The 25068-nt window shown below is 37.0% G+C and overlaps 1 protein-coding gene across 1 annotated transcript; it reads left to right on the top strand.

The window, feature by feature from the left end:
• Positions 1-1380: 1380 nt before the first annotated feature.
• Positions 1381-24117, top strand: b4galnt1a (beta-1,4-N-acetyl-galactosaminyl transferase 1a). Its single transcript, XM_016256829.1, has 11 exons — positions 1381-1489; positions 1734-1951; positions 3283-3459; positions 3632-3738; positions 4338-4378; positions 6583-6763; positions 7585-7677; positions 7763-7950; positions 8066-8206; positions 23299-23536; positions 23620-24117. The coding sequence occupies exons 2-11, from the start codon at positions 1740-1742 to the stop codon at positions 23835-23837; spliced, it is 1596 nt and encodes a 531-aa protein (XP_016112315.1). The 5' UTR covers positions 1381-1489; positions 1734-1739; the 3' UTR covers positions 23838-24117.
• Positions 24118-25068: the final 951 nt, after the last annotated feature.

Genomic DNA, 25068 nt, shown 5'->3' with positions numbered 1-25068 from the left:
CCCTATATTGTTAATTTATACTTGCCATCCTTCACAAATGCATTTTGCATGGTAAATTGTGTATATTAATTAATTTTCATCCTATAAGCAGTCAATTTTAGTTTAAAGCATAAGTTTTTGATTTATCTTACATATATGATATTATATAAGTATTATAAGCCTAGGTTATTATTATTTTATTTCAATTTCAATTTTTTTAAGTTTTCAAGCTGAGGTCACAGATAAAAAAAAAAAAAAAATTTTCAGGTTCCCTTCTTTTCACAAGGTTTTCATTACCCACCCTCAGATTTGATAAATGTTGAATTTGCTTCTAAAACTCATTATTTAAATGTGTGTGTATGGGTCTAGCTATACACTACTGAAAAATGTCCTCAATAATATAGTGAACCCTGAACACTTGTGAGGCAGACCACACTGGTTAAAAAAAAATAAAAATGGGTCAACTCTGGTTCGATTTATGTATTTATATGGTTAGGATAAAAATAGAAGTATATGAGATGTCCTCATATTGTTAGACTCTGTTCCGTGTTTTGTGTATGTTTTGCTCCCCCAGTGCTCCAGGTTATGTCCATGCCCATATTTGGTCCTTCCTTTTTCCTGTTCCTATTATATTTATTGATCCCAGGTGTTTCTCGTCTTCCCCTCTCATGTCTTGTGTATTTAAGGTGTTTACTGTTTTGAGTTCTCCCGTTTTGAACGTCAATCCCTGTGTCCAAAGTGTGACAATAAAGTATTGACTGTGATGTCAATAAAGACTGTTAATCCTGCGTTCTCCTCACTCCTCGTTCCTTGTTCCTCATTCCTCTTTCCTTGTTCCTTGTTCCTTTGTTTCTTCTTGTTCCTCGCTCCTCACAGTAGGCACACCGTGACACATACAGTATGTGTTTGTGGATTTTTTAAAATAGTTTTCTAAGTGTCAGGACAATTGCACTTCATCTTCAAACTTCATCTTTAACTTCACAATCTTATAGGATTATGATTTTTTTCTATTTTAATATATTTTATCTATTTATCTATTTAATATATATTTTTTAATTACATTTTTCAATGAAATAACAGTGGCACTGGGATCTCATAACAGGAGAGAACCGCAGCCTTATTAGGATTGTCAAGCAAAATCGATTCAAGAATTTGAGTGAACTTCACAAGGAATGGACTGAGGCTGGGGTCAAGGCATCAAGAGCCACCACACACAGACGTGTCAAGGAATTTGGCTACAGTTGCCGTATTCCTCTTGTTAAGCCACTCCTGAACCACAGACAACGTCAGAGGCGTCTTACCTGGGCTAAGGAATCTTTAGACATTCTTTAGACATTCAAATGCATACGTGCTCTGCAAACTATGAGTTAACTCATTTCATTTGATGAAATGGATTGCCTTAAACCATTCAATTTTGTCAGCCACTGAATTTTAAGCTTGAAAAGACATGTTACACCGCTTTCAATCTGACTAAGCTTCCAGTTTCATAACACTGAAGAGGAATACAAATGTAAGGAAATCAACAAGGTCCTTCCTTTGCATTTCAACTGACGCTATAGTTGGTTTGCTGGATTTAATCGTCTGCTTTGAGACATGTAGAATTCTTTACTGACCAGAATACAAGATAAATGCAAAGCAGGGCTTAGACATGTGAATTATTATACCTGTCTTTAATGTCAACTGTGTCCTGATGATAATGTGTATAAATTGGTGGGTAATTCCCAATACCTCTCTTCTGTCTTTTTGTGCTTCAGGCAATTATGTGTGCTGTAAAAAGGAAAGCAGTGGCAGTTTTGTTGGTGGTCTTGCCGCTCACAGCCATGCTCATTTACCACTGGAATTCATACACGATGACGACGATTGATGTGCTACGAGGATCAGACTCTTTAAAAATGCTACTGGAGGAAAGGATACAAAACATAGACCGCAAAAATGACCATATTCCTTACCATCTCAAAGAGAGCCTGTCAAAGTGAGTAGAAACGTCTTGGTTACTTGTGTAACCCTCGTTCCCTGAAGGAGGGAATGGAGACGTTATGTCAGTCGTGACTGACGAATTGGGATCTTGCCCGAGAGCCCAATCACCTTCGAGTGTAAACTAAACAAGCCAATGACAGTTGGTGTGCGTGTTTCGCCACGGGCACCCCGCCCCGCAGCGCGGGTATAAAAGGAGAGCGCGTGCAAACGCACATCAGTTTTTCGCTGAGGAGCCGAGACTACGTGCCCCGGCCGTACAGCGGTGGTACAGCAACTGTGGCGACGGGACGTAACGTCTCCATTCCCTCCTTCAGGGAACGAGGGTTACACAAGTAACCGAGACGTTCCCTTTCAATCAGTCACTTTCTACGTTATGTCAGTCGTGACTGACGAATTGGGATCCGTATGGAAAACGCCACTATTGCTGACCCCCTCCAGTGCCCTGCGGAAGCCGGCAAGTCCCCCCACACCAGCTGGGGCGGAAGATAGGACAGCGGCTAGGCAGAGGTGTCCGCCACTGCTGTTCCATACAGTGGTACATTGGATAACACTGGGAAAGCGTACCCAGTTGGGAATGCTACGGAAACCACATCCCACGCATAGGAGGCATATCCAGGTCGGGGTCTCAGGACAACGTGAGAGTTACCCGTTCTGAATTCCAGGAACGAATCGTCGACCGAGAGCACTGAAGCGCCCAGGGGAGGTCGCGGCGAGACCGCAGAATGCAGGTGAGCAGCACTGAATGGCAACCGCCGCTGACGCGCCGTAACACCAACACCAGCTGTTTCTTCCAAACACTCGTGGAGATTCGTCCTGAGAAGGCTCGGCTCCAAAGCGAAAAGCTGATGTGCGTTTGCACACGCTCTCCTTTTATACCCGCGCTGCGGGGCGGGGTGCGCGTGGCGAAACACGCATACCAACTGTCATTGGCTTGTTTAGTTTACACTCCAAGGTGATTGGGCTCTCGGGCGAGATCCCAATTCGTCAGTCACGACTGACGTAACATAGAACGTGACTGACTGAAAGGGAACTACAGGAAATTTGTGTGCCAGCGTAGCTTTGCTACAAAACCACTTCCTGGTCAGTTTATTGCAGCTTTTTACCACCATCAGATTTCCATCTCAAATGTAGTGTATGTTGTAATTCAGTTCCATTGGCAATTAAAAACCTCAGTATTTGAAATTAAAACAGGGAAATGTATCATTATAATTCACAAATCATGGCACCTCTTCCACTTTACATTTTTTTTGTAATACACTGAATGAAAGATGTGACGTGTGTCTGGATTTTAGAACATTTTCAATTATGCTTTTTACTTTTAACCAGGAGTCTTGCCAATAATGGGTGTGTTTGTGAAGGCGACAAATCAGGCATTAATTTCCCATTCGCTCAACTGCTGTTTCCTCAAGTATCAGCTACCCAGCTACATGTGTCCTTAAAGGATTCAGACATGCAAAAAGCAAAGCAATACAGAAATAAAGAGTATCACAGTTTCCGTAAGAGGTGATGCACCATTTTTACCATATTTCTGCATTCTAAAAAATTGCCATTGCCCATTCTGGGGAAACCTAATAAAATATATCTTTATTGTTCCACTGGGAAAGAGAGTCATACAGTTTTGGAATGACATGAATAAATAACTAACTGTTAAATTAGTAGTGTTTTCTCCATTCAGGACGTATACAACTGCAGACTCACTTATCATAGCTGAAGCCAACAGCCCTCTTCAGTACCCTACGCAGGGTGTGGAAGTCAGACCAACAAGGATCATTCTAATTCCTGGTAAAATACAGTCAAGTTGTTTTAATATGTAAAATCTGATTTTCTTAGCTTGTCTTCGAGAACCACTGATCAATTTGATTTATTTTTGATCCAATCAGAGTGAACCATTTACTGTGCAGGGGTGTGTTTAGAGTTTTGGGGGCCCCCTCGGTAGAAATCGTGTTTCGGAGGGGTTGGGTGTTTGGTCCCCCTCGATAGAAATCATAGAATGTTACTGAGAACTTACGAGAGACATTGTTCACATATATATGATACAGCTGAATATGTGTCTGACAGATTGATAAATGTTAAATAACAGTTTGGTTTCACCAAAAATAAATAAATAAATTTTTGATGTGTAATTTAGAATCAGAAATGTGGACTTAATTTGGTTTTGTGTCAGCATTTTGAAAAAATTATATCGGTCTTGAATTGTAATACATTACTTAATTTTCATTCCACAGGAAACAAATAAAATTTTTAATTTTAATGTACATAATCTTTGATGTACCATAAAAGATTATGACCAATAATGTTTTGCTAAGCATATAAGCCATATCTTTTACGAGTTAAAGCACATGGGCAAGATCTCACATAAAGTCTGTTATTGTGTTTTCAAGGTTTAGGTCTGAACCAAATATCCAAAAAGGGCCCTTATTTGGTAAGTACAGAATTATTCTTCATGCTTCAATAATGAAATGTAATTGACTAAATGAACTTACTCATCCTAATGTCATTTATAAACCTGTATTCTGTTTGCTACAGAAGATTATTTATACATATTTCATGACGAAAAGACTGTCAAGTTCTGTGGTAAGGGATGATTGAGGACTCAAATGTTGACATGCTTTGTTTAACCAACAATCTGGCACAAGACTGAGAACACAGGGAGAATAAATAGGAGCAGAATAGGAGGGTAACAAGGAAGAGCAGGTAGGGCAAATAAACCAAGTTAAATAAGGTGCTGGGTTAAGACAACTGACAGAGGAGCACATAGCCCACACAAAACATGAGATGAACATGCTACCAATAAGAGCTCTCCCCTACTGAGCATTCACAAAAAAACATTACAACACGGAAACATGCGGCCGATGATAAAAACAAGCCATGCGCTACACAAATCAACAACACAAGAAACTACCTAGCCAATGAAAACATAATATACCAGTTACTTGACAAAAAAACACACAAAACAAAAGTTGGAGAATTTCAACTTCCAAACCCCAAACCTGCTGAAGTGTCAGGATCTGAACACCATGATCTGCACATGTATCACATGGACGAAAGAAATGTAGCATCTGGACCAATCAAAAACACAATTTTTCATTTGATTTAACAAATCAGTTATTCATTAGATTAACAAATCGTCACAGTCCCCTCACCCAATAAACTGGGTGCCAGGATGTCTGCAACGACACCAGGCCCCCCTGGTCCCCATGGCAACTAATGCTGATATCACTGGTTTATCTGCTGAATATCAAATGGTACCATAGTTTCATATTCTTATTTCTCTTCTCTTTACTGCATTAAGCTTTAACCCTTTCCTATACAAACTGTATGTGTGTGTGGGTGTGTGTGTGACAAAACACTGAGCACACCGTCTTGGGGAAGTAGTGGCCTAATGGTTAGAGAGTCGGACTCGTAACCCAAAGGTTGCGGGTTCGAGTCTCGTACCGGCAGGGATTGTAGGTGGGGGGGGTGAATGTACAGCACTCTCCCACCTTCAATACCACCTTTGAGCAAGGCACCGAACCCCCAACTGCTCCCTGGGCGCCGCAGCAAAAAAAAATGGCTGCCCACTGCTCCGGGTGTGTGTTCACGGTGTGTGTGTTCACTGCTGTGTGTGTGCACTTTGGATGGGATAAATGCAGAGCACTATAAAATATGCACCATACTTGGCCACATGTCACTTCACTTCACTTCACTTGTCGACATGTTATCCACACAAACCAGCTACGGCATTCAAGTTTTCGTGGGATGTCCACACAGAACCTATAGTAGGTGGACATTTTGCAAATGTGATAACATGTGATGTGTGAACTTCACGGAAATGGGATTCGAAATTTTAAACGACTCGTTTAAGTGATTCAGAGTCAACTCTTTCTTTTGAGAGACATAAACAACTTTGCATTCACGTACAGCTGCGTTACACACTGCATGAAAGGTCATTTTCAGGTCATAGGCTTTTGTATGCAGGGCCGGCACTAGCTTGGAGAAAGGTGTTGATGATTCTATGGCTATCAGAGGCCCCTGACGATTTCAGCCAAAGCCCCTTTCTCCCCCTTCCTGGATTGTGGTTTCAACCGGGGCCCCACATCCCCAGCTACGGCCCTGCTTGCATATCTTGTGAACGATCATCATAACATCATTCCTGCCATATGCGCCATAAGCTGCATAATAATTGCCATGAATGAAAGTGAATAATGGCTTACATTTTACATCTGTTCTCGCATAAAACTACCATATAGCTTCAATGAGCTGAAATATAGTACACCATTTGTTTGGACTACTTTGGTGGTGGTTTTATAGTGTTTTTTATTAATTTTGATAGCCTATGGCCACTATGAGCTGTTGAATGGAATAGAGCCATTTTGAGATTTGTAAATAATTATTCTTTATGTTCCTTTATGTTCTTAATTGTTTTTTATGTTCCACAGAATGAAATACAGCATACAGGTTTGAAATAAGTAAATCTTGACATCTTATTTATTTTGGAGTGAGCTATCCCTTTAATAGGGATGTGATTCAAAGAAAGCTTTCCTCACTAAAGGATTGACAGACAGACTATAATTTTTATCCAAGAACAAGAATTTTCTGCTTTAAAACAGCAAAGTCATACTGTTTTTATTACAATATCACTTGCAGGTAGATCTGATTGCTACAATGGGAACATTCAATACAGCAGCGCTGGTGGATGGTGTGCAAGTCAAAGGGGAAGGAGAGATGCATATTAGTTTTATAAGCAGATCACTGGCTTCCCTGAACAGACAGCTAGAGTTTGTTACCTACACAAACACACGGTTCCATCCCAACACAGCAGACATAGGTGAGACCCCAGAACACAGTCTTTCCCACTGTAAAAACAAACCTATAGAATCTACTCAAAATTGAGGTAACAATTTTTTAGGGTAGATTTCACACCATTGGTTGAGTAAAGACTTCAGTGAACTTCAGTTGTTCTTATTTAAGTAGATTGAACACAAATTAAGTATACAAAATGTTCAGAAACTGTTATTTAAACTCATTTGAAGTAAGCAATTTTAGCATAAATCACTTTTACAATGTGGCTATTTTCTTTAATGTGACAAAACTCAAAATCAGCAATTAGGTATAACGAAAGCAGAAGCTTGAGTTATGCAAACAACAGCAATGTATTATCTCATTTACTTGAGTAAACAATGGGTTTGCCATCAGAAATGTGTTCTCTACCCCATCTACAATTACAACAAACTGCAGCACTGCAGCAAACGGCTTCCGAATGACCTTTTGTGATGTACAGTAGCATTGTATAACGGTTTGTTCAAGTCAAATATCAATTATCTGGCCAGAATATGTTCTCTGTCATCTCATATAGCAGGATCCTGTGATGATGTTGTAATGACACAGAGAATATAGCCATCCACAGGGATTTATAGAGCTGAATAATTATATGATTCAACTATCCAAAGCAAACAATGATTAAGGCAAGATCATCAGGACATAACAATTTTGACTTTAAAATGCAGAAAAACTTTCAAAACTTTCTAGATAACTAGAAGGTATTCATTTAGATTTTGTTTATGCTGTAATACATGCTTATCTCTATATTCAGCAGTCTATTTTGTGCCTTTTTTAAATTATATAACACTGTTCCTTTGTCTATGGCAGTACAATTTAAAGCAGGTATATTCCAGGCCTCCTTTACTGTTAAGATCAGACATCCACCAATGCCTAAATTCTATAATCCCGGACCCAAAAATGGTAAAACAAATATAATAAATATTTAATTCATAATACAATTTTATTTTACAATACATACTAATTTTTTATATCATCCTTCTTACAGAATACAATATAAGCACTCTTGTCACAGTTGCCACAAAAACATTTCTACGCTATGATAAACTTCAGGATTTGATCAATAGCATTCGACAGTTCTACCCCACTATTACTATAGTGATAGCTGATGACACAGAGGAGCCTAAACCTGTAAATGGACCCTACATTGAACATTATATCATGCCCTTTGGCAAGGTATGGATGTTCTATGTTTATATTCATTCATATAAACTCAGCAAAGGCTATTTGAGCTATTATGTTTTCTTTTCAGGACAAACAGATTTAAAGTGCTGTCTACTTCTCATTACAGGGCTGGTTTGCTGGCCGTAACCTGGCCGTCTCTCAGGTAGCAACCAAATATGTGCTTTGGGTGGATGATGACTTCATTTTCACCTCAAGCACCAAACTGGAAAAAATGGTGGATATTTTGGAGAGAACAACTTTGGACCTGGTGAGTCTTTTCAATCATCTGTTAATACCAAGACAAATTTTGATGCATGAAAAAAAATGTCTGTTCCGACCAGTCATGGTTCTAAATGTAAAGTGATGAGGTATGAGACTAAGAAATAATAACAGACAGATTAGGATCTAGATGATTTGTGATTTTTGTGATTTAGAAACAGGATAAGTTAAGAATAATAAGAAACTGCTTTACAAAATGTCTCAAATATTGGATGAATCTTTGCTGTGCATCTGTGTCATGCAGCTGTGGTTTTGTCTTCAGTAAGTAAGTTTTTTATCGTCATAGTGCATGCACTTTGAAACTCTGGTGAAGCAACTTCCAGATGCCTACGAATACACAAACACCAATATTACAATTCTATACACAAGTTTTATACACTAATGGCTATGCTACTATGCATGCATAATATACATTACACACAGTACACCATGTAACAGTACAATACATAAAAACTACAGAGAGACAAACAAAGACAACAGATGTACATAAATGTAAAAATGATGTGCAGTGAAGTAGGAAGTGACAAGTGCTGAGGTAGGTAGTTGTCATATTGCACTGTGAATAATACACAATGAAATATTGCACGATAAAGAATTGCACAAGAGATAATATGGGAGAGGAGGTTGAGGTCTCAAGGTTCGTGTATTTCAGTCTTCTGAAATCCTCTCCTTTGTCTTTGTTGTGTTGAGGATCAGGTTGTTGTTTCAGCTCCAGCTCTCCAACTTCTTGACCTCTGCTCTGTAGGCTGATTTGTTGTTGTTGTTATTCTACCTACAACGATGGTGTCGTCTGCAAACTTACTGATGCTATTAGTCTCATAAGAGGGTTTGCAGTTGTACATGTAGAGTGAGAAGAGAAGGGGGCTCAACACAGAGCCCTGCGGTGCTCCTGTGTTCAGTATTATGGAGGGGGATTCATGAGCACAGTCGGTCTACCGGTGAGGCAGTCGTGCACCCAGTTACACAGGTGTGTATTGAGGCCAAGATGGTGTTGGTGGGGGTGGTATTGAAGGTGGAGCTATAATCAATAAATATCATCTACACATACGTGTCCCACTGACCTATGTGTGTTAGGGCTGTGTGGTGAGCCGGTGACACAGTTTCTTCAGTTGACCTGTTTCCTCTATAGGCAAACTGGTGTTGATTCTCGGAGGGAGAAATGCTTCTCCTGATGTGTGACAAAACCAGTCGCTCAAAACATTTAATCAAAACCTTCTTGTTTTGGAACTTGGATGATTGTGGCTGACTTGAGGCACGTTGAAACAATGGCCTGCTCCAGGGAGGTGTTAAACAGGTCAGTGAATAATGCTGTCAGCTTGCCTGCACAGTGTTTTTTTAGGACCCATCCTGGTACACCTTCTAGCCCAGTAGCCTTGCTCGGGTTGATGTGGTTCAGAGCCCTCAGTTCAGAGACTAATCACAGCTTTATTCATCCATGGTTTGTGATTGGGCAGTGTGTGAATTTTCCTCTCTGTGGTGACATTGTCCTACAGAAGCTGATGCAGTCCAGCACAAATGAGGCATAGGTGTTTAGGTCTATGTGGTTATTGTGTGGGGCAACTATTAAACACATGCTAAGGTGCAACAAACACATGCTTACATTTGGAGACAACTTCCTAATATTTCATACAGCAAAAAAACCTAAAGGTTACATGGTTGAAGAAAAACATACCACAGAGTAGGGCTGCACGATAAATCGAAATGGAATCGAAATCGCGATTCGACAGAAGCTGCGATTGTCATGCATATCTTTCAGTGAAGCACGGTTCTGTGATCAGTAGTAAATCTCCATCCAAATGTCAGAGGGCGCTCTCGCGCTGAAACTCAAAATACGCCTCGCAGAAGAAACCCAGGAAATGCCTACAGCGGTAGCTGGATAAACAGAAGATTTAACTGCTTTTATTGATTCAACGTGACTAATAAACACACGATTATGGCAATATATGGTTTATCTGAGTTATTACTATTATTATTTTCATTCAAATAAAGTATATTTATAATGCAAAGCCTTTATCACTGCTTAGAATACTATGAAATATGTTCCGTGCCTTATTCTGTGTAAGAAGCCACATCATCTCACAGAAGGATTTATTTCAAACACTCGACTGACATTATGAAGTGAGTTTGGAGTAAAAATATGTTATTAAATGTGGTATTTTCACATGCTTTCAGATGGAGCAGCATTTACTACACAGAGCCATAGTTCACTGAGAAGCTATGCAAACAGCTGTCATTATTGCGAACGATTTGTTCGATTTCATAATCGCGCAATAAAATCATCTGCGATTTTTTTGCGTAACTTGTCAGTGAGCTATGGCTCTGTGTAGTAAATGCTGCTCCATCTGAAAGCACGTGATGATGATTTACTGCTGATTACAGAACCGGCTTTACTAACAAAATGTGCATGACAATCGCATTCGATTAGTCGTGCAGCCCTACCACAGAGCATACATTTCTCATTACACAAAGCTTTTTGTGTTGTTTGGTTGGTTGTGCCAAACAAATGAGATTCAAAGAAAACCTAAACAGAAAATTGTAAGATGCAAAGGAGAAAACAAAGGCATCATACAGCTGCGGGCTGGTTTACATGCCTGAACAAAACCCACAACATTCTTGTTTTGTATGTATTTGTATGTAGGTCAAAGACTAGATGTCACCATTTTGGTGTCCGCATTAAATTACATTTACGAAAGTCATTTTAAATGCATAAAAAACATCTTAAATGCAAGTGAATTGTCTACTTTCAGATTTCAAATAACTTTTGTGACAATAAAAAATAATTAATTAAAATTAAATAATTACAATCAAATGTCAAAATATGAAGGAAATAATGTTCCAAATAGTAAAATTGTCATTCAGCGTAATGGTCTGGACTTTGATTTTACTAATACATCTTTAAATGAACATATAAAATACCAAGTTAAAAAATATATTTGTTGTCTTGGCATTTTCAAGTAAGTATGGGTTGTGTTATATTAAAAGGACTGTCTTGTTGTTTTTTTTAAAGTATTTAAATGGACAGGGGACTTTTGTCCCGAAAATGCAGTTTAACTGAGATCATTCAGTGTAACAGGAATAAGACGTTATTCTGAAATCATATAAAAAACTGATAGTCATTCGGCAGTCTGTGACATCCTTAAATGGCTCCTGAAAGACCGTGTGGTGCTGCAGCAAAGTGAGTTTATTGCTCTTAAATACTTGATAATTTCACCTTTTCATGGTGTGTTAACATAGGTTACAAAAACACACGTCATTCAGTGAAATGCCAAAAAACACTTTTAATATTAGATATTTTGAAAAACAAGTAGATGTTGTGAATAATTGCGATTAACTTTACTGGTCAAGTTCACTGTTTGAAATAGGTGGTCATTTGATTGCCTGAAATATTAGCTGATGTAGAAGTTTCGTCATTCAGGGTAATGGTGTTGTCATTTAGTGTAATGCAAATTCTCTGTTACACCACAGTGTCATTCATTACACTGAGTGGCAGTATAACTGTATAAATAACAGTTTTTCCATCTTATTTATATTACAGATAAATGAGGAATGTTTAGCATTGACAAATATGTGTTAAATTTAATAAATATTAATATTTGAATGCATTTTGGTATTGTTTAATTTGATTATTGATTAATTATAGACACCCATGAACAGAGGGGGAGTCACTTGGCACTGTAAAAAGCCAAAAAAGTGTGGACCCAGTAGCTTGGGTGGCACTCTTAAAGCCCGTTCACACCAAGAACAATAACTATAACAGTAACTGTTAGCCTCCACACTGATGAACAATAGCACTGTTCATTCTAAACATGTGCTGCAGATTTGTTGTGTGCCACTTTAAATGATCGAGTTCTTTAAAGTTGAATGAATTCTAATTGGCTGTTAATGCTTTTATCATTCATCAGCTGGAAAAAAAAATCCAACAATATAAAAGAGATTCCAACAATATCGTTTCTCTCTTCAGTTATCGTTAGTTGTGCTGTGGAATCTGCTTTTTTTTCCACTTTCATGATTGTTTTTTAATTTATTTTTAAAATCTTTATTCTTACCGTACTTGGTATGAACGTGCGTTTAGCCAGGAAAAGAGAAGGGTATTGAGGATTGTAATTGTTGGAATAATAGCTTGCCAATAATTCTGGGCAGAGAGACCCCCTCACTACAGTATGTCAGTAGTTCAAGAGAGATCACTGAGGCCCACCCCAAATACTCATCCTGATAATGTCATTTATGTTTGCAAACAGAAAGTATTAATAAATGTGGCTGCAAGCAGGAATTTTTGAGGCTGAGCAAGTCAGAAACAAAGTGACAAGCTAAGCAAGCATGGCAGGGGAGCATCAAGAAAATGCTTATTATACTTCAACATCTGTTTCTGCAGTCATTTACTCAGGAATAGTATTAAAAATTAAGCTTTAGCGTTAGTTCTGGCAGGTCACGTGAGTCAAGCTTGCATCAGCTGATTCTCAGCTGATCACATCTACCTATAGGAATACGACACCTATCGCGGCATTCCTATATAAGCTGTATTCAGTATTATTCAGCAGCTTTTCAGCTTGCTTCGGAGCAAATTACCCTCCTCCATCCCCAGCTCCACCTTTCGCCACAGTCAGGACTTAGCTTTCTGATATTCCTTGCTAATCAGACTCCTTTATCTTGAATAAAGTGTTTCACTTAAATATCATTGAGTACATTAATGATATCTGCCTTGTTCTGTTCTGTTAACCCTGGGGGGGTTATTATTGTTGCTCTCCCTGCTCATTCATGACAAGCTGCATGGATGGGCAGGGAGGTTTTTTGCCCAGAACAGAACCATACCGCCAAACCAAACTTTATGCTAAGTATCTATCATTTTGACGATAGTGGTCCTGACAGAACTAATTTAATGACACAGATTAATACTAGAAATATTTCAGTTATGGGAACAATGGCAATGTTATCTCTCTTTTTGGCAAATCGTCATTCAGAGTAACAAACCATGGTCATTCAGTGTAACACATATATTTATGTAAAAGTGAAACAATATGCTTATTCTGACCTGTACTTATTAAAATACAAATAAGAATATATGATCAAACTAAGTTTTAATATATTTTCAATGATTTTCACTTCCTTACAAAAACTTCTTGTTGGCAAATTGGAAAACATAGTGGTTTGAAGGACATTAGCAAAGTATAAAGATTTAAATTAAGTTAATTGATATTTGAGGGCTGCACTGTGATGCTTAAATAGAGTCGTTTAATATGTTGTCAAATGATTCATGTTTTAAATATGCCTAACAAGATTTTTTGGTATATAAATGAATTACATTTTAGTGTGTGTTTTCTGTCAAACATAATAAAAAATGCATGATAATAATTATTTTTTGTTCAGAAAAATATAAACTTAAACAGGACACATTCTAATGTATGGTGAAAAAACAAAACTTAAAGCTGTATTGTACTTCTGGTAGTAAGGAATACTGATGAACTCGCTTAAGCAATAGTTTCCCAAGTGTAGTTGCAGGGTGTGACTTTTCACCACAAACAGTCAGTACCTCCCTTTAGATAAGCAATCTTGTGAGGGTGAGTTCACTTAATTACTTAATTTGTGAGTATAATTAGTAGCTGTTTGCTCATTCATGGATGTGTAGTCATTTGAGAAGTATTAATATTAAAGACTTCTCAGGGTTTTAACAAAACAGCGAGACCTTCTTGTATAGTTGCCTTTTTGTCGGTTCATACCTTAGAAATCCATGATCCCCTTCTATTTCATAAAAAGGCTTTATTGTTACCCAGTTAATGTCTAAGCTTCATTCAAATAAATAATAAAGCTAATCAAATAAAGCATTTTGCTCTGATGCAAACAGCTACTACAGATATAGCTACAAAAGGGTCACCAAACACAACAAGGAGGGCAGCATTAAATGTTACCGAAGTCCGTTACCCTTTCCTATTTCACAATCCGTTACACCCTTATTATTAATAATATTTTTTTTTTACTACTTTCTGTGCATTTCACCTCTGCTCTGCCTTGTATACCAGTGTAGTTTTCACTAGAGGCAATAAATCAATGGTGCCTTATTACCGAATATCAAGTCCATATTTCCAGTTGTTTGTCCATTTTATACTAACACTGTGACAATGGAATGGTTCCACGTCTTCAAGTAAAACACGGTAGGCGCTGTTTCACTGATTGAACAAGCCAGTTGAAACAATAATTCAAGGACTCATGCACAAATATTGATTTGTGGAAAATGTCATCATTGGATGTCATTCATGCTGCATCGATAATTGCAAAAGTAACGTTAACTCCGATCATCGTTCTGAGAGAAAACCGGACAATGCAGTGTATTCTTTCACCTTTTCTATGTCTAAAACCCCCAAGGAAAGACCGATATAAAGTTAGTTCGAAATTTGACATTTGTCAGAGATTCAGCCTAGGAAATCTTCAATATTTCTTTAACGATTTTGCACAAGGACAAGAAACATAATGTGCTATAATTGTTATTTGTTTTAATCTGCCTTAAGGCATTGTAACTGATAAACCTTATAATGTAAAAGTGCAGGATAGGGACCGTCTGCAAAGAGCAAAAATCACAATTACTCCATCTAAATGCTTCACTTGTGAAACGTATAAAAAATAAATCTCAGATCTAATGGGTGTGTCTTATTACTGGTTCATAAAAGAACATTTAGATGTTGGTTTTATTCTCAGAACTATAGCACAACAAAAGCTATTGAAATGGAAAAATTGAGAAAAAGCTTGCAAAGCATTACAAAGATTGTGCAGTTTACCGCCCCCTAGAGGAAGATATTGCACTTGTCTTGACCAAGTTTGACATTCAGAAGTTTAAAGGGGTAATATGACGTTGCTAAAAAGTTTATTTGGTGTAATGAAATGTGTTTATGCGTTTTAAAGTAAAAAAACACATTATTTTCCACATGCTGTACATTATTGTTTCTCCTCTATGCCCCGCCTTTCTGAAACGCGTAGATTTTTACAAAGCTCATCATTCTGAAAAGCGAAGTGTGTTCGTTCTGATTGGCCAGCTATCCAGTGCATTGTGATTGGCCGAATACCTCAAGCGTGTTACGGAATTATTACGCCCCTTGCCATACTGTGATTCTGTGTCCCTGCGCTCCAAAACAAAAACAATGAAGCCCATTACAAACGAGGCATTTGTTGCATCCAGTGGGGACATAATTACTGATTATAATGACATATTGTCTTTTTACGCGTTTCGTTGTGTATTGCGATGCGTAAACATAAAACCATTTGTCTGCATTTGTGATCGGAGAAACGACAAACAACAAGCACTACTCTACACTGCTCAAAACTCGTGTTTGAATCATCAGTGGCAAATTCTTTAAATATGGAAACATACTTACAGGTTGTGAGTCAGAACAGCCGGCATTGTAGGTTCAGGAAACAGTCCTCCGTTAAATGCGTTGAACACATCTGAATATTTGGTTTGAACTGTTCTGGAACAGTGTTGTAAATACAACTTAACCACTGATTTCTAGTTGTGTCCTCTTTTGGAAGGCCAAACAAAGTAGTTTCGCTTTCACAACAAAACACACAGCGTCTCCACGACATGGCGGCGGCAACAATATTACAGCAAGAATCAAAGTTATGCCTTCTTTCTTTGCGTATACATTTGGGCAGTGTTATGCAAATCTTCCCACACAGTGACGTAGACGTGGGGGCGTGTTTAAATGAGGCGTTGTAGGAGGGCGTGGACGAGTCTTAACTTTTCTAAAAAAAAGAATATCTCTTTGGGTTTGAGACTTTAGTCTTTGCAACTTTAGGGATCTTATCTATTCACGGACAGCTTGTAACACTCCAAAGAGAAAGGAAAACTTGAAATCGCATCATATGACCCCTTTAAATAAATTAATTTAGAATGCACACAGTTTGATATGTAAACTTAAATGGGTGTGTCTTGTTACTTGTTCAAAGAACAATATTTACAGCCATCTTTTACTATCATATGTAAATCAGGATGCAAGCTATTGAATTAAAGTTGAATCTGTTAACACATTCATTTTAAAAACATACAGTATTCCATCTCAACTTCAAAGGGTGTGTCTTGTTGCTGGTTCATAGACGAACATTTAAATGTTGGTTTTATTCACAAAACTATAACACAGCACATGATTTTGAAATGTCAACGAATATATCAGTCAATGTAAAGTAAATACGCTCTTCTATCTTAACTTCAAAGGGTGTGTCTTGTTAGTGGTCCCTAAAAAAGCATGTAGATGTTGGTTTTATTCACAGATATAAGACAACACATGATATTAAAATGTAAACAAATACATACATTTCTCAATTTCTAAGGGTGTGTCTTGATACTTGTTCCTAAAATTTAAAAATTGAGAAAAAGCTTAAAGGGTTAGTTCACCCAAAAATTTAAATTAGCCCATAAATTACTTACCCTCAAGTCATCCTAGGTGTATATGACTTTCTTCTTTCAGACCTCATATGTCATCTGCCCAGAGCTGCTTCCGTGTACAATTGTTGGCGCAAGCTACATTAAAGTGATTATTACGTTTTGAATATGGATATTTTTCTTACAAAAACGCATCGATTCGCTACAGGAGGCCTTTGTTCACCCCCCGGAGCCGTGTGAGACACTTTTTTTTATGGATGGGCGCTTTTTATTTAACTTCTTTTGGACTGATGCATGCAACACCCGCTGAGTGGCATTAAACAGCTTGAAAGATCAAAGACAATTTTTAATATAACTCCGACTGGATTCGTCTGAAAGAAGAAAGTCATTTACACCTAGGATGACTTGAGGGTGAGTAATTTATGGGTTAATTTTCATTTTTGGGTGAACTAACCCTTTAAGATGTGCAGTACACCGCCCCCTAGAGAAACACATTGCAGTTGTTTTGACTGAGTTTAAAATTCAGAAATGTGAATACATTAATTTAAAATACACAGAGTCTGACATTTAAACCTCAAAGGGTGTGTCTTGTTGCTGGTTCATAGAACCACATTCTATGTATCTTTTACTCTCATAAAAATATTCGGACACGCTATTGAATCAAATTCAAACCTATTAACAAATCATTTTTGTAAACATGCAGCACTTTATCTCATCTTCAAAGGTTGTGTCTTGTTACTGGTTCATAGAATAACAGTTAGATATCGGTTGAATTTGCAGAACTATAGCACACCATGCTAAATGTAAGCACATACATCAATTAATAAAAAATAGAAATACTCTTTTATTTAAGCTTTATGGGGTGTGTCTTGTAATTGTTTCCTATAATGACATTTAGATGTTGGTTTTATTCACAAAAGTGTAACAAAAGCTATTGAATTGGAAAAACAGCTCTGGAAGCTTTTCAAAGAGTGTGCAACACTGCAGTTGCTTCGACTGAGTTTCATATTCAGAAATCAATTAAAAATACACAAAGTCTGACATGTCAACTTTAAAGGGTGTGTCTTGTTACTGGTTGATAGAACAACATTTACATGCTGGTCTCATGCACAGAACTATAAGACAATGCATGATATTGAAATGGCAACAAATACATTTATTCATTTCTAATAAAAACGCTCTTCTGTCCCAATTCTAAGGGGTGTGTCGTGTTACTGGTTCATGGAACAACATTTACATGGTGGTTTTAGTCGCGAAACTGCAACACAGCAAAAGCTATTTAAATGTAAGGATTGAGCAAAAAGCTCACAAAGCCTTTCATAGATTGTGCAGTACACCGCCCCCTAGAGGAACATGTTGCATTTGTTAAGACTGAGTTTGACATTCAAACATTTAATAAATTAATTTAAAATGCATACAGTTTTCCATCTCAACTTCAAAAGGTATGTCTTGTTACTGATTCCTAGAAGAACATTTTGATGGTGGTTTTAGCCACATAACTATAATTGAACACATACTATAGAAAATGGAACCAATACATAATTTAGTTTAAAATAATTACAATCTTTTACCTCAGCTTCAAAGGCTGTCTTGTTACAGATTTCGCAAAGAACATTTTCCAGTTTTCATTGTCAAAAGAGATGCAGAAGTCACGCTATTGACATTCAAGAATAGCTTGCGAAACCTTCCAAAGAGTCTCCAGTATAACTGTCCCCTAGAGGAAGGTACTGCAGTTGTTTTGACTGAGTTTGACATTTAAACCTTTAATAAATTTATTTAAAATGCATACAGTCTTCTATTTCAACTTCAAAGGGTGTGTCTTGTTTCTGATTCTTAAATGAACATTTTAATTCAGGCTTTACTCTCATATGTAAATCAGGACACATGCTATTGAATTTAATTTAAAAATACCATTCTTTTTTTTTTTTTTGGATAGTTGTTCATAAGTCCCTTATTTGTCCTGAGCAGTCAAACTGTCCATTATTCTTCAGAAAAATTCTCCAGGTAACATGGGAAAGATGGGTTTCTTCTGAAGCTTCTGACATAATTCAGCTATTATTTTGTCTTGTGGACTATATGTAAACATCTTTGATGCAAAATATCTTACTCAGGACAGTACTAAAAAAAATAACATGCATTTTGTCTGATCCCTCTTACAAAACATTAAATACGGACCCTTTGAAAATGAGCTCGAAAATTAATTTAACCAACTGATGTATTGGTTATTACAGAATTTATTACAAAACAACATACAGAACTACCACATTTTGCTATAAGTTTGATTGTATCATATAATAATTGCTGTTAATAGTGTTCATCGTCTGTTTGATTACGTCTTTAATTGATTTTTCCGTACATTTCTGTCTTATGTACATTGACTGACAGTCACCACTGATAAGCTACCACTAAATATTGTAGAAACTTAATTTGCTGTAAAGTTGCTTTGCAACTATTTGTATCGTGAAAAGCGCTATACAAATAAACTTGACTTGAATTTAATTATTCAACTTAATAAACAATTTAATTGGCTATTCACCAGTAACAAGACACCGCTTTTGAAGTTGTGATGGAAAATACATTGCATACATTTAAATTAATTTATTAACAGATTTGAATTTTATTCAATAGCATGTGTCCTGAATTGCATATGAGATTAAAACCTGAATTTAAATGTTCATTTAGGAATCAGAAACAAGACACACCTTTTGAAGTTGAAATAGAAGACTATAGGCTATTCCTTTTAAATGAATTTATTAACAGCTTTGAATTCAATTCAATAGCATGTATCTTGATTTACAAATGAGAGTAAAACCTGCATATGAAATGCTCTTTTAGGCCCAATTAACAAGACACAACTTTTGAAGTTGAGATGGAAAACTGTATGCATTTGAAATTAATTTATTTATTATTTATCAAATTATGTATTGGTTTAATTTTCTATAGTATGTGTTCAATTATAGTTCTGTGGCTAAAACCACCATCAAATTTTTTTTCTAATCTGTAACAAGACACACCCATTGAAGTTGTGTAATAAAACTGTGTGTAATAAATTAATTTATTAAACATATGATTTTCAAGTTCAAGTCAAAACAACTGCAAAACAAGACTTTGCCAGCTTTATCTTAATTGTTGAATTTCAATAGCATGTTTTCTGTTATAGTTCTGTGACTAAAACAAATATAAAAATAACAAGACACACCATGAGGTTGATACAGAAGAGTGTATTTATTTTAAATGAATGTATTTATTGGTTTTAATTTCAATAGCGTGTACTTTTTTGGTGTCATACTACTGTGAAAACAACGAACATTAAAATGTTCTCACAAGGACCTGGAATCAGCCTACTGCATAACCACTGGATTATGGAATTTAATATGGTTTTTCTTTTATTAATATATTTATTAATAGTAATATAATAATAATAATCACTATCACATATCTTGTTTACAATATTTTTTATTTAAATTCAAGTGAGCGTTATAAGTGTTTGTCTTTGTATCTTTCAAAGACCTTGGTGCAGAAATTGCTCTTGTTTTGTTAATTGTAAAAAACATTCCGGTGGGAAAACATTAATCCTTTTATCCTTTACATGTACTTTGTAGACGGTCCCTAGCTGGCCTAAGCGCTAGCTCGCTACTGCTAGAGACTTTATATGCTTTGCAACATATGGAGGAGGAGTAAAACAAATATAAAACGGATAGTTCTTGATTCTGAGTGGTTGAGCCAAGTTCGAAGCTGTTGTAAATTACTCTACAAAAGACTGCGCAGATCAAAAGCATGATGGGGAAACGACTGACTGAAGACACAGCTTAATGCTCATTGGTTCAGACAACCGTGATGCTGTGTTCTCTGCTAAAATGTTTTAGTTTTTATTTTACATGTGATTTAAGTATTTAAATTATGCATGAATATTCCCAAACACTATGTCTGTGCGATCTCTGTGAGATATGTTATTGTTGTCATATTTCTATAAAAATCTAAAATACATGTTTGTATTAAAGTACAAATGAATGATAAAAATGCCTTTCGTATTAAATAGCAAGCAGTTTGAGTGTCTTGGTCATCATATTTATTTTTATATAAAGGCAACAGAACTGAAATTATATCATGCTAATCAGCAGTAGAGCACACGAGTGAGAATAGCGCGATATCTGTCTTTGATCTCGTTGGTATCTGTTCACTTCGAGAGGTCAGGACTGTCCGTCTTGACTGAGCTTATTTCACTCCTCCCCTCACTGCAGCCGGCGGCTGGTCTCGTTTTGCTCTCGCGGTACTTTTTGGTACACATGTGATCATAAGGCGGCTGCAGCGCCGATCAAAGTCGGACAAATTTTCTAACCAGGATGCATTGCTTTTGACAGGCGGCGCTGCATGAAGTCGAACAAGCCTAATGTCTCTAAAGAGTGTTTTTTTGGATGTGAGGAAAAGATAACCTTATTTAGTGTTATGTGAACAGTGGATGCAATTTGTTTTTCCGAAGCAGCAAGAGTTTCTCAAGCATGTTTGTTTGTTCCCGTCATTTCGGTGACGAATGTTTTATAACAAGATACATTCTGACACTGGATTTGCACATCGTTTGATACTGAAAGACGGAGCAGTCCCAGCAATAAAACAAAGATCCTGGTCATGACTAGGAACTGCTGTAAAACTGCATCAATGTCTGTTTTGTTGCCAATCGGCCCGTAAGTGCTCGCGACTCTTCAGCTCCGCCCACAGCTCGCCTCCAGGAGCTTGGCTGTTTTCAATGTGAATGATGTAATACTACACTATAGGTACTCAAGATTAACTTGAGATTGGCCGAAACTGTGCGTTGTGTCCCCTTTAACCTAGTCCAGTCGTCTTTATTTTTATAGCACTACAGCACAGATTTAAGCCGCAGGAAATAACGACCATGGTGCAAATGGAATCATTTCTGCTGCGGCGCAGCTCCAAGAGAAAATAGTAAACGGTCATTGTTCAGTTGAAGTCGTATGCATCCGAAAACCTAGGCTGCTGACATCAGCCAATGACTTTGCAGGCAGCATTTGTTCATGAAGTTAACTCATGAACCTGATATCGGACATGCTTCTGAGGCAGCTTAACGGTTCAATGATCTACATCAAAATAGAACAAGCTTTGGTGATAATGCTTGAGCTTTTAAGGTATTGGCAACATTCATTAGGTCATTTGTTTAAGGCAACAGAATTGTTGCTACAGGTTATGCGGGTTTTGGCAACATATTTGATTGGTCATTGGTTAAGGGCAACATGCTTGTTGCTTAAGGCTTTGAGATTTTGCTATCAGTTTGTGCTGGGGGATATCAGCATATGGTTTTGTTTTGGGGGGTCATTGCTGCTCTCCCTGCTCTCATCCATGCTAGGCTGCATGGATGCGCAGGGAGTTCTTGTCCAGAACTGTAGTATACTTTACAGTTTACTGTAGTAAAAACTAGTGTATTGTAGTATACTATACCCTATAGTTGTAGAAAACTTTTACTGTACAGTATTCGGTAAAGTAATTTGTTTATATTACTATAGTTGTTATATTGCCACAGCAACTATAGAATTAACAAATTAATTCAAGTACTTTACTATAGTATGGTTCAAAACACTTTAGTATTTGTTCATGTGGGCTGTGCTGTGATTTCGGCTATATTTGCATGTAAAATGACTAAGCTTTGTTCATTAGACAAAAATCATTTCACATTTACACATATGTGTCGCTAGACGGGTCTGAAAACTCGCAAAAAATAGCGACAAAGTCTCTGAAAGTTGGCAACACTGCTGGCATTCAGCGTGAGACTCAGGCAATTGGCACTTTTCTCACGCTCTCACGCAATGCCACACATCCATTTTCTCACGCAGTCAAGAGCACCCTCAGTTAAAACTGTAATAATATATTGGCGAAACAGATTTAAAGGCTCCTGTACGTATTTGTTTTTGGCGCTCTGGAAAGCGTCAAAAGATTCTATTTTCAACGTGTTTTCGTAGCACTGAGCAATGTAGCCAATCACAGACATATCTGTTGATTTCTTGAACACCTGTGTTTGGCCTTTCACTCACCTCTAAAGGGGGGATTTTTTTTCCTGCACGATCGCAAATCCTCTCACTATGTAACACGATGTAAATAAGAGGTGCATTGATTATAAAGGATATAAAGCAGTGATTATAAAGCAAGGGCTATTTGTGCACTTTCTAGAATTTTAATAAAAGTTTTGTTTTTCGTGCTGCTAACGGCCATATAAATGCATAAATGCGGGATTCGTTTTCGAATGGCAGAAAAATATTATGTCTCAGAATAGATGTTCAAGCAATGCAGACTAATAGATTAACAGAAAAATATTTGAATTTTCGTGTCAAAATATAATTTAAATGCGGTTGCATTATTTATAAAAGTATGACTAGTAGCTAAATCTTGCAATTCTTTCACGCTGCCTTGCTATTCTTGTTGTTGTAAAAAGTGAATAGTTTTGCAGCACTGCAAGAGTTATTTTACAGTAGTCTACATAATTTTTTTTATATATAAAACAACCCAACCGGCTGTGGGAATTCTCACTCTAAATTAAACTCAAAAGTTGGCAGCCCTGTCTAAGTGTAATTGTACGAAGTTTAATAAATATTCTGATTAAATGTAAAATTGCTTATATGTTAGAAACGTAATATAAATGTTTAAAATAGGTTAAAAAGCTTGTACATGTGTTGACAAACTGCTTCCTGGGTTTGTGTTTGCACTGTGAGGTGGGGGGAGCTGTGAGAGAAGTGACAGGATACACTGCCACCTATCGACACATCATCTCCACAGACGCAGGTGATGAAGAGGGGGATTGCTTACACATAAGGACGGGATTCCACCACGTTATCGAGGGATTTCCCAATTGTGTGGTTGCAGACGCCGTCGTTAATTTCTTCTTGGCTCGCACAGAAAAGATACGACAGGTGGGCTTTGACCCGCGTCTGGCTCGGGTTGGCCATTTAGGTAAGAGGCCTAATCCAAAGTAGATTATGCATGTATTTGACACGTGTGTGTGCGTTACTATGATGTTTTTGGTTCTTCTTTAGCATTTTTTATTGATGGGCTCGGCTCCCTCCATGTGGGCTCCTGTGATGATATTATTATCAGTCATGCATCGAAGATCAAGGCGATGTTGCCATGGGGACAGTCTGAGAATGACAAAGCCTATTCCAAGTTCCGTTATGCTGCCACTCAGGAGACCTCTATGAATGAATATGATCTTTATTATCTCAAGAATCATTTTAAATGTGTCACCAGTGACTAAATGTGGAATGATAAAATGTATGTTCTGCAAAGCACTTTCATGGCAGACACTCTCAAAGGAGCCTTTATAAAACAAAGCCAGAAAGAACATGATTTGGGACATTAATTGTGTAATTTCATCTCAAAACAGTTTGAAGGTCCAATAAATTGTGTCTCTGGAAAACAGTGTTATGTGACATTGTTGAATACTAAAGGTTTTTGTGCATATGTATTGATGATGGATTCGTGGACACTGATGTTTTTTTTTTTAATAAATAGTGGAGTAAAATATGTTTTTTATTTTGAAGAGAGATATTAAAGAAAATAATTAGACTATTGGGGTATCTTTATTTTTAAATAATTGTACATTTTGTAGCCTACTATGCCAACTAAAATAACAAATGTTTCTATTTATTACCCTTTATTAACAGATTGGCTAATGCATCATCATTATGAACATTATGTACATCTTACCCTATTAGATAAAAAATACATTTGTCCGCTGTATCTTAAATATATTTTGCTGTCAATTTATTAAATGTGGCCATTTCCTTTTCAAGCCACAAGATGGCGGCAGCTCATCAGAGCGTCCATTAAGTTGACAGGAAATTTTACAGCTGGCACATGTGGGGGTTTTCTATCCCTTATTGATATTTCTCAACGAAGGTTTATTTTTTATAAGTAATTCATTTATAGAATCATATCCTAAATTCCACCAGTAAGGGCCAGAAAAAACTGTTTGCCCTTGAGACAGCTTTCCCCAGTCTCTCTTATTTTATTTGTTTAGATTTTTTCTGTTGAACCACGATTATGCTGTTATTCATAAATGTGATGAGTATTTTTTTTTCAGTATATTTAACTGATCAATACAATATCCCTTACATTTTAAACCATTGTTTTTGCCTCCCTATATGAAACGTCTTCATAGAGCAAATAAAAACCAATGTTAGGTCACATCATCATTTGAAAACAATTACTATTCTATGCTTTTTGTATAACATTAGCATCCAGCGTGGCTGAGAGATGCCAGCAGTGGCAGCTGGGCAGTGCTGTGCACCAGTAATGTGGGCTGGTTTCCATTCAGCCAATTAGTATAGTATTTCTTGAGCTTTAAAGAAAAAACTGGTGTGCTCCTGAGATTGGTCTTTGAAATACCAGAGGAAAAATGCAGACATCAAACATTAAACAGAAAAATTTGAGAATTTTTGAGTCTGTGTTTGAACAGTATTTTTTATCAAGTCAAGGTAGCCTAC

Source organism: Sinocyclocheilus grahami, unplaced genomic scaffold, assembly GCF_001515645.1.
Source record: "Sinocyclocheilus grahami isolate Dianchi unplaced genomic scaffold, SAMN03320097.WGS_v1.1 scaffold29.1, whole genome shotgun sequence".
Lineage (NCBI taxonomy): Eukaryota > Metazoa > Chordata > Actinopteri > Cypriniformes > Cyprinidae > Sinocyclocheilus > Sinocyclocheilus grahami.
The sequence above is the reverse complement of the archived record's forward strand: the minus strand, read 5'-3'. Positions and strand labels throughout refer to the sequence as shown.

Excerpts from the sequence above, each read along its gene's own strand:
- b4galnt1a (XM_016256829.1), top strand. The coding sequence starts at position 1,740 with ATGTGTGCTGTAAAAAGGAAAGCAGTGGCAGTTTTGTTGGTGGTCTTG. Across the intron at positions 1,952-3,282 it reads CTCAAAGAGAGCCTGTCAAA|GAGTCTTGCCAATAATGGGT; the intron begins GTGAGTAGAAAC and ends ACTTTTAACCAG. Across the intron at positions 6,764-7,584 it reads TCCCAACACAGCAGACATAG|TACAATTTAAAGCAGGTATA; the intron begins GTGAGACCCCAG and ends TGTCTATGGCAG.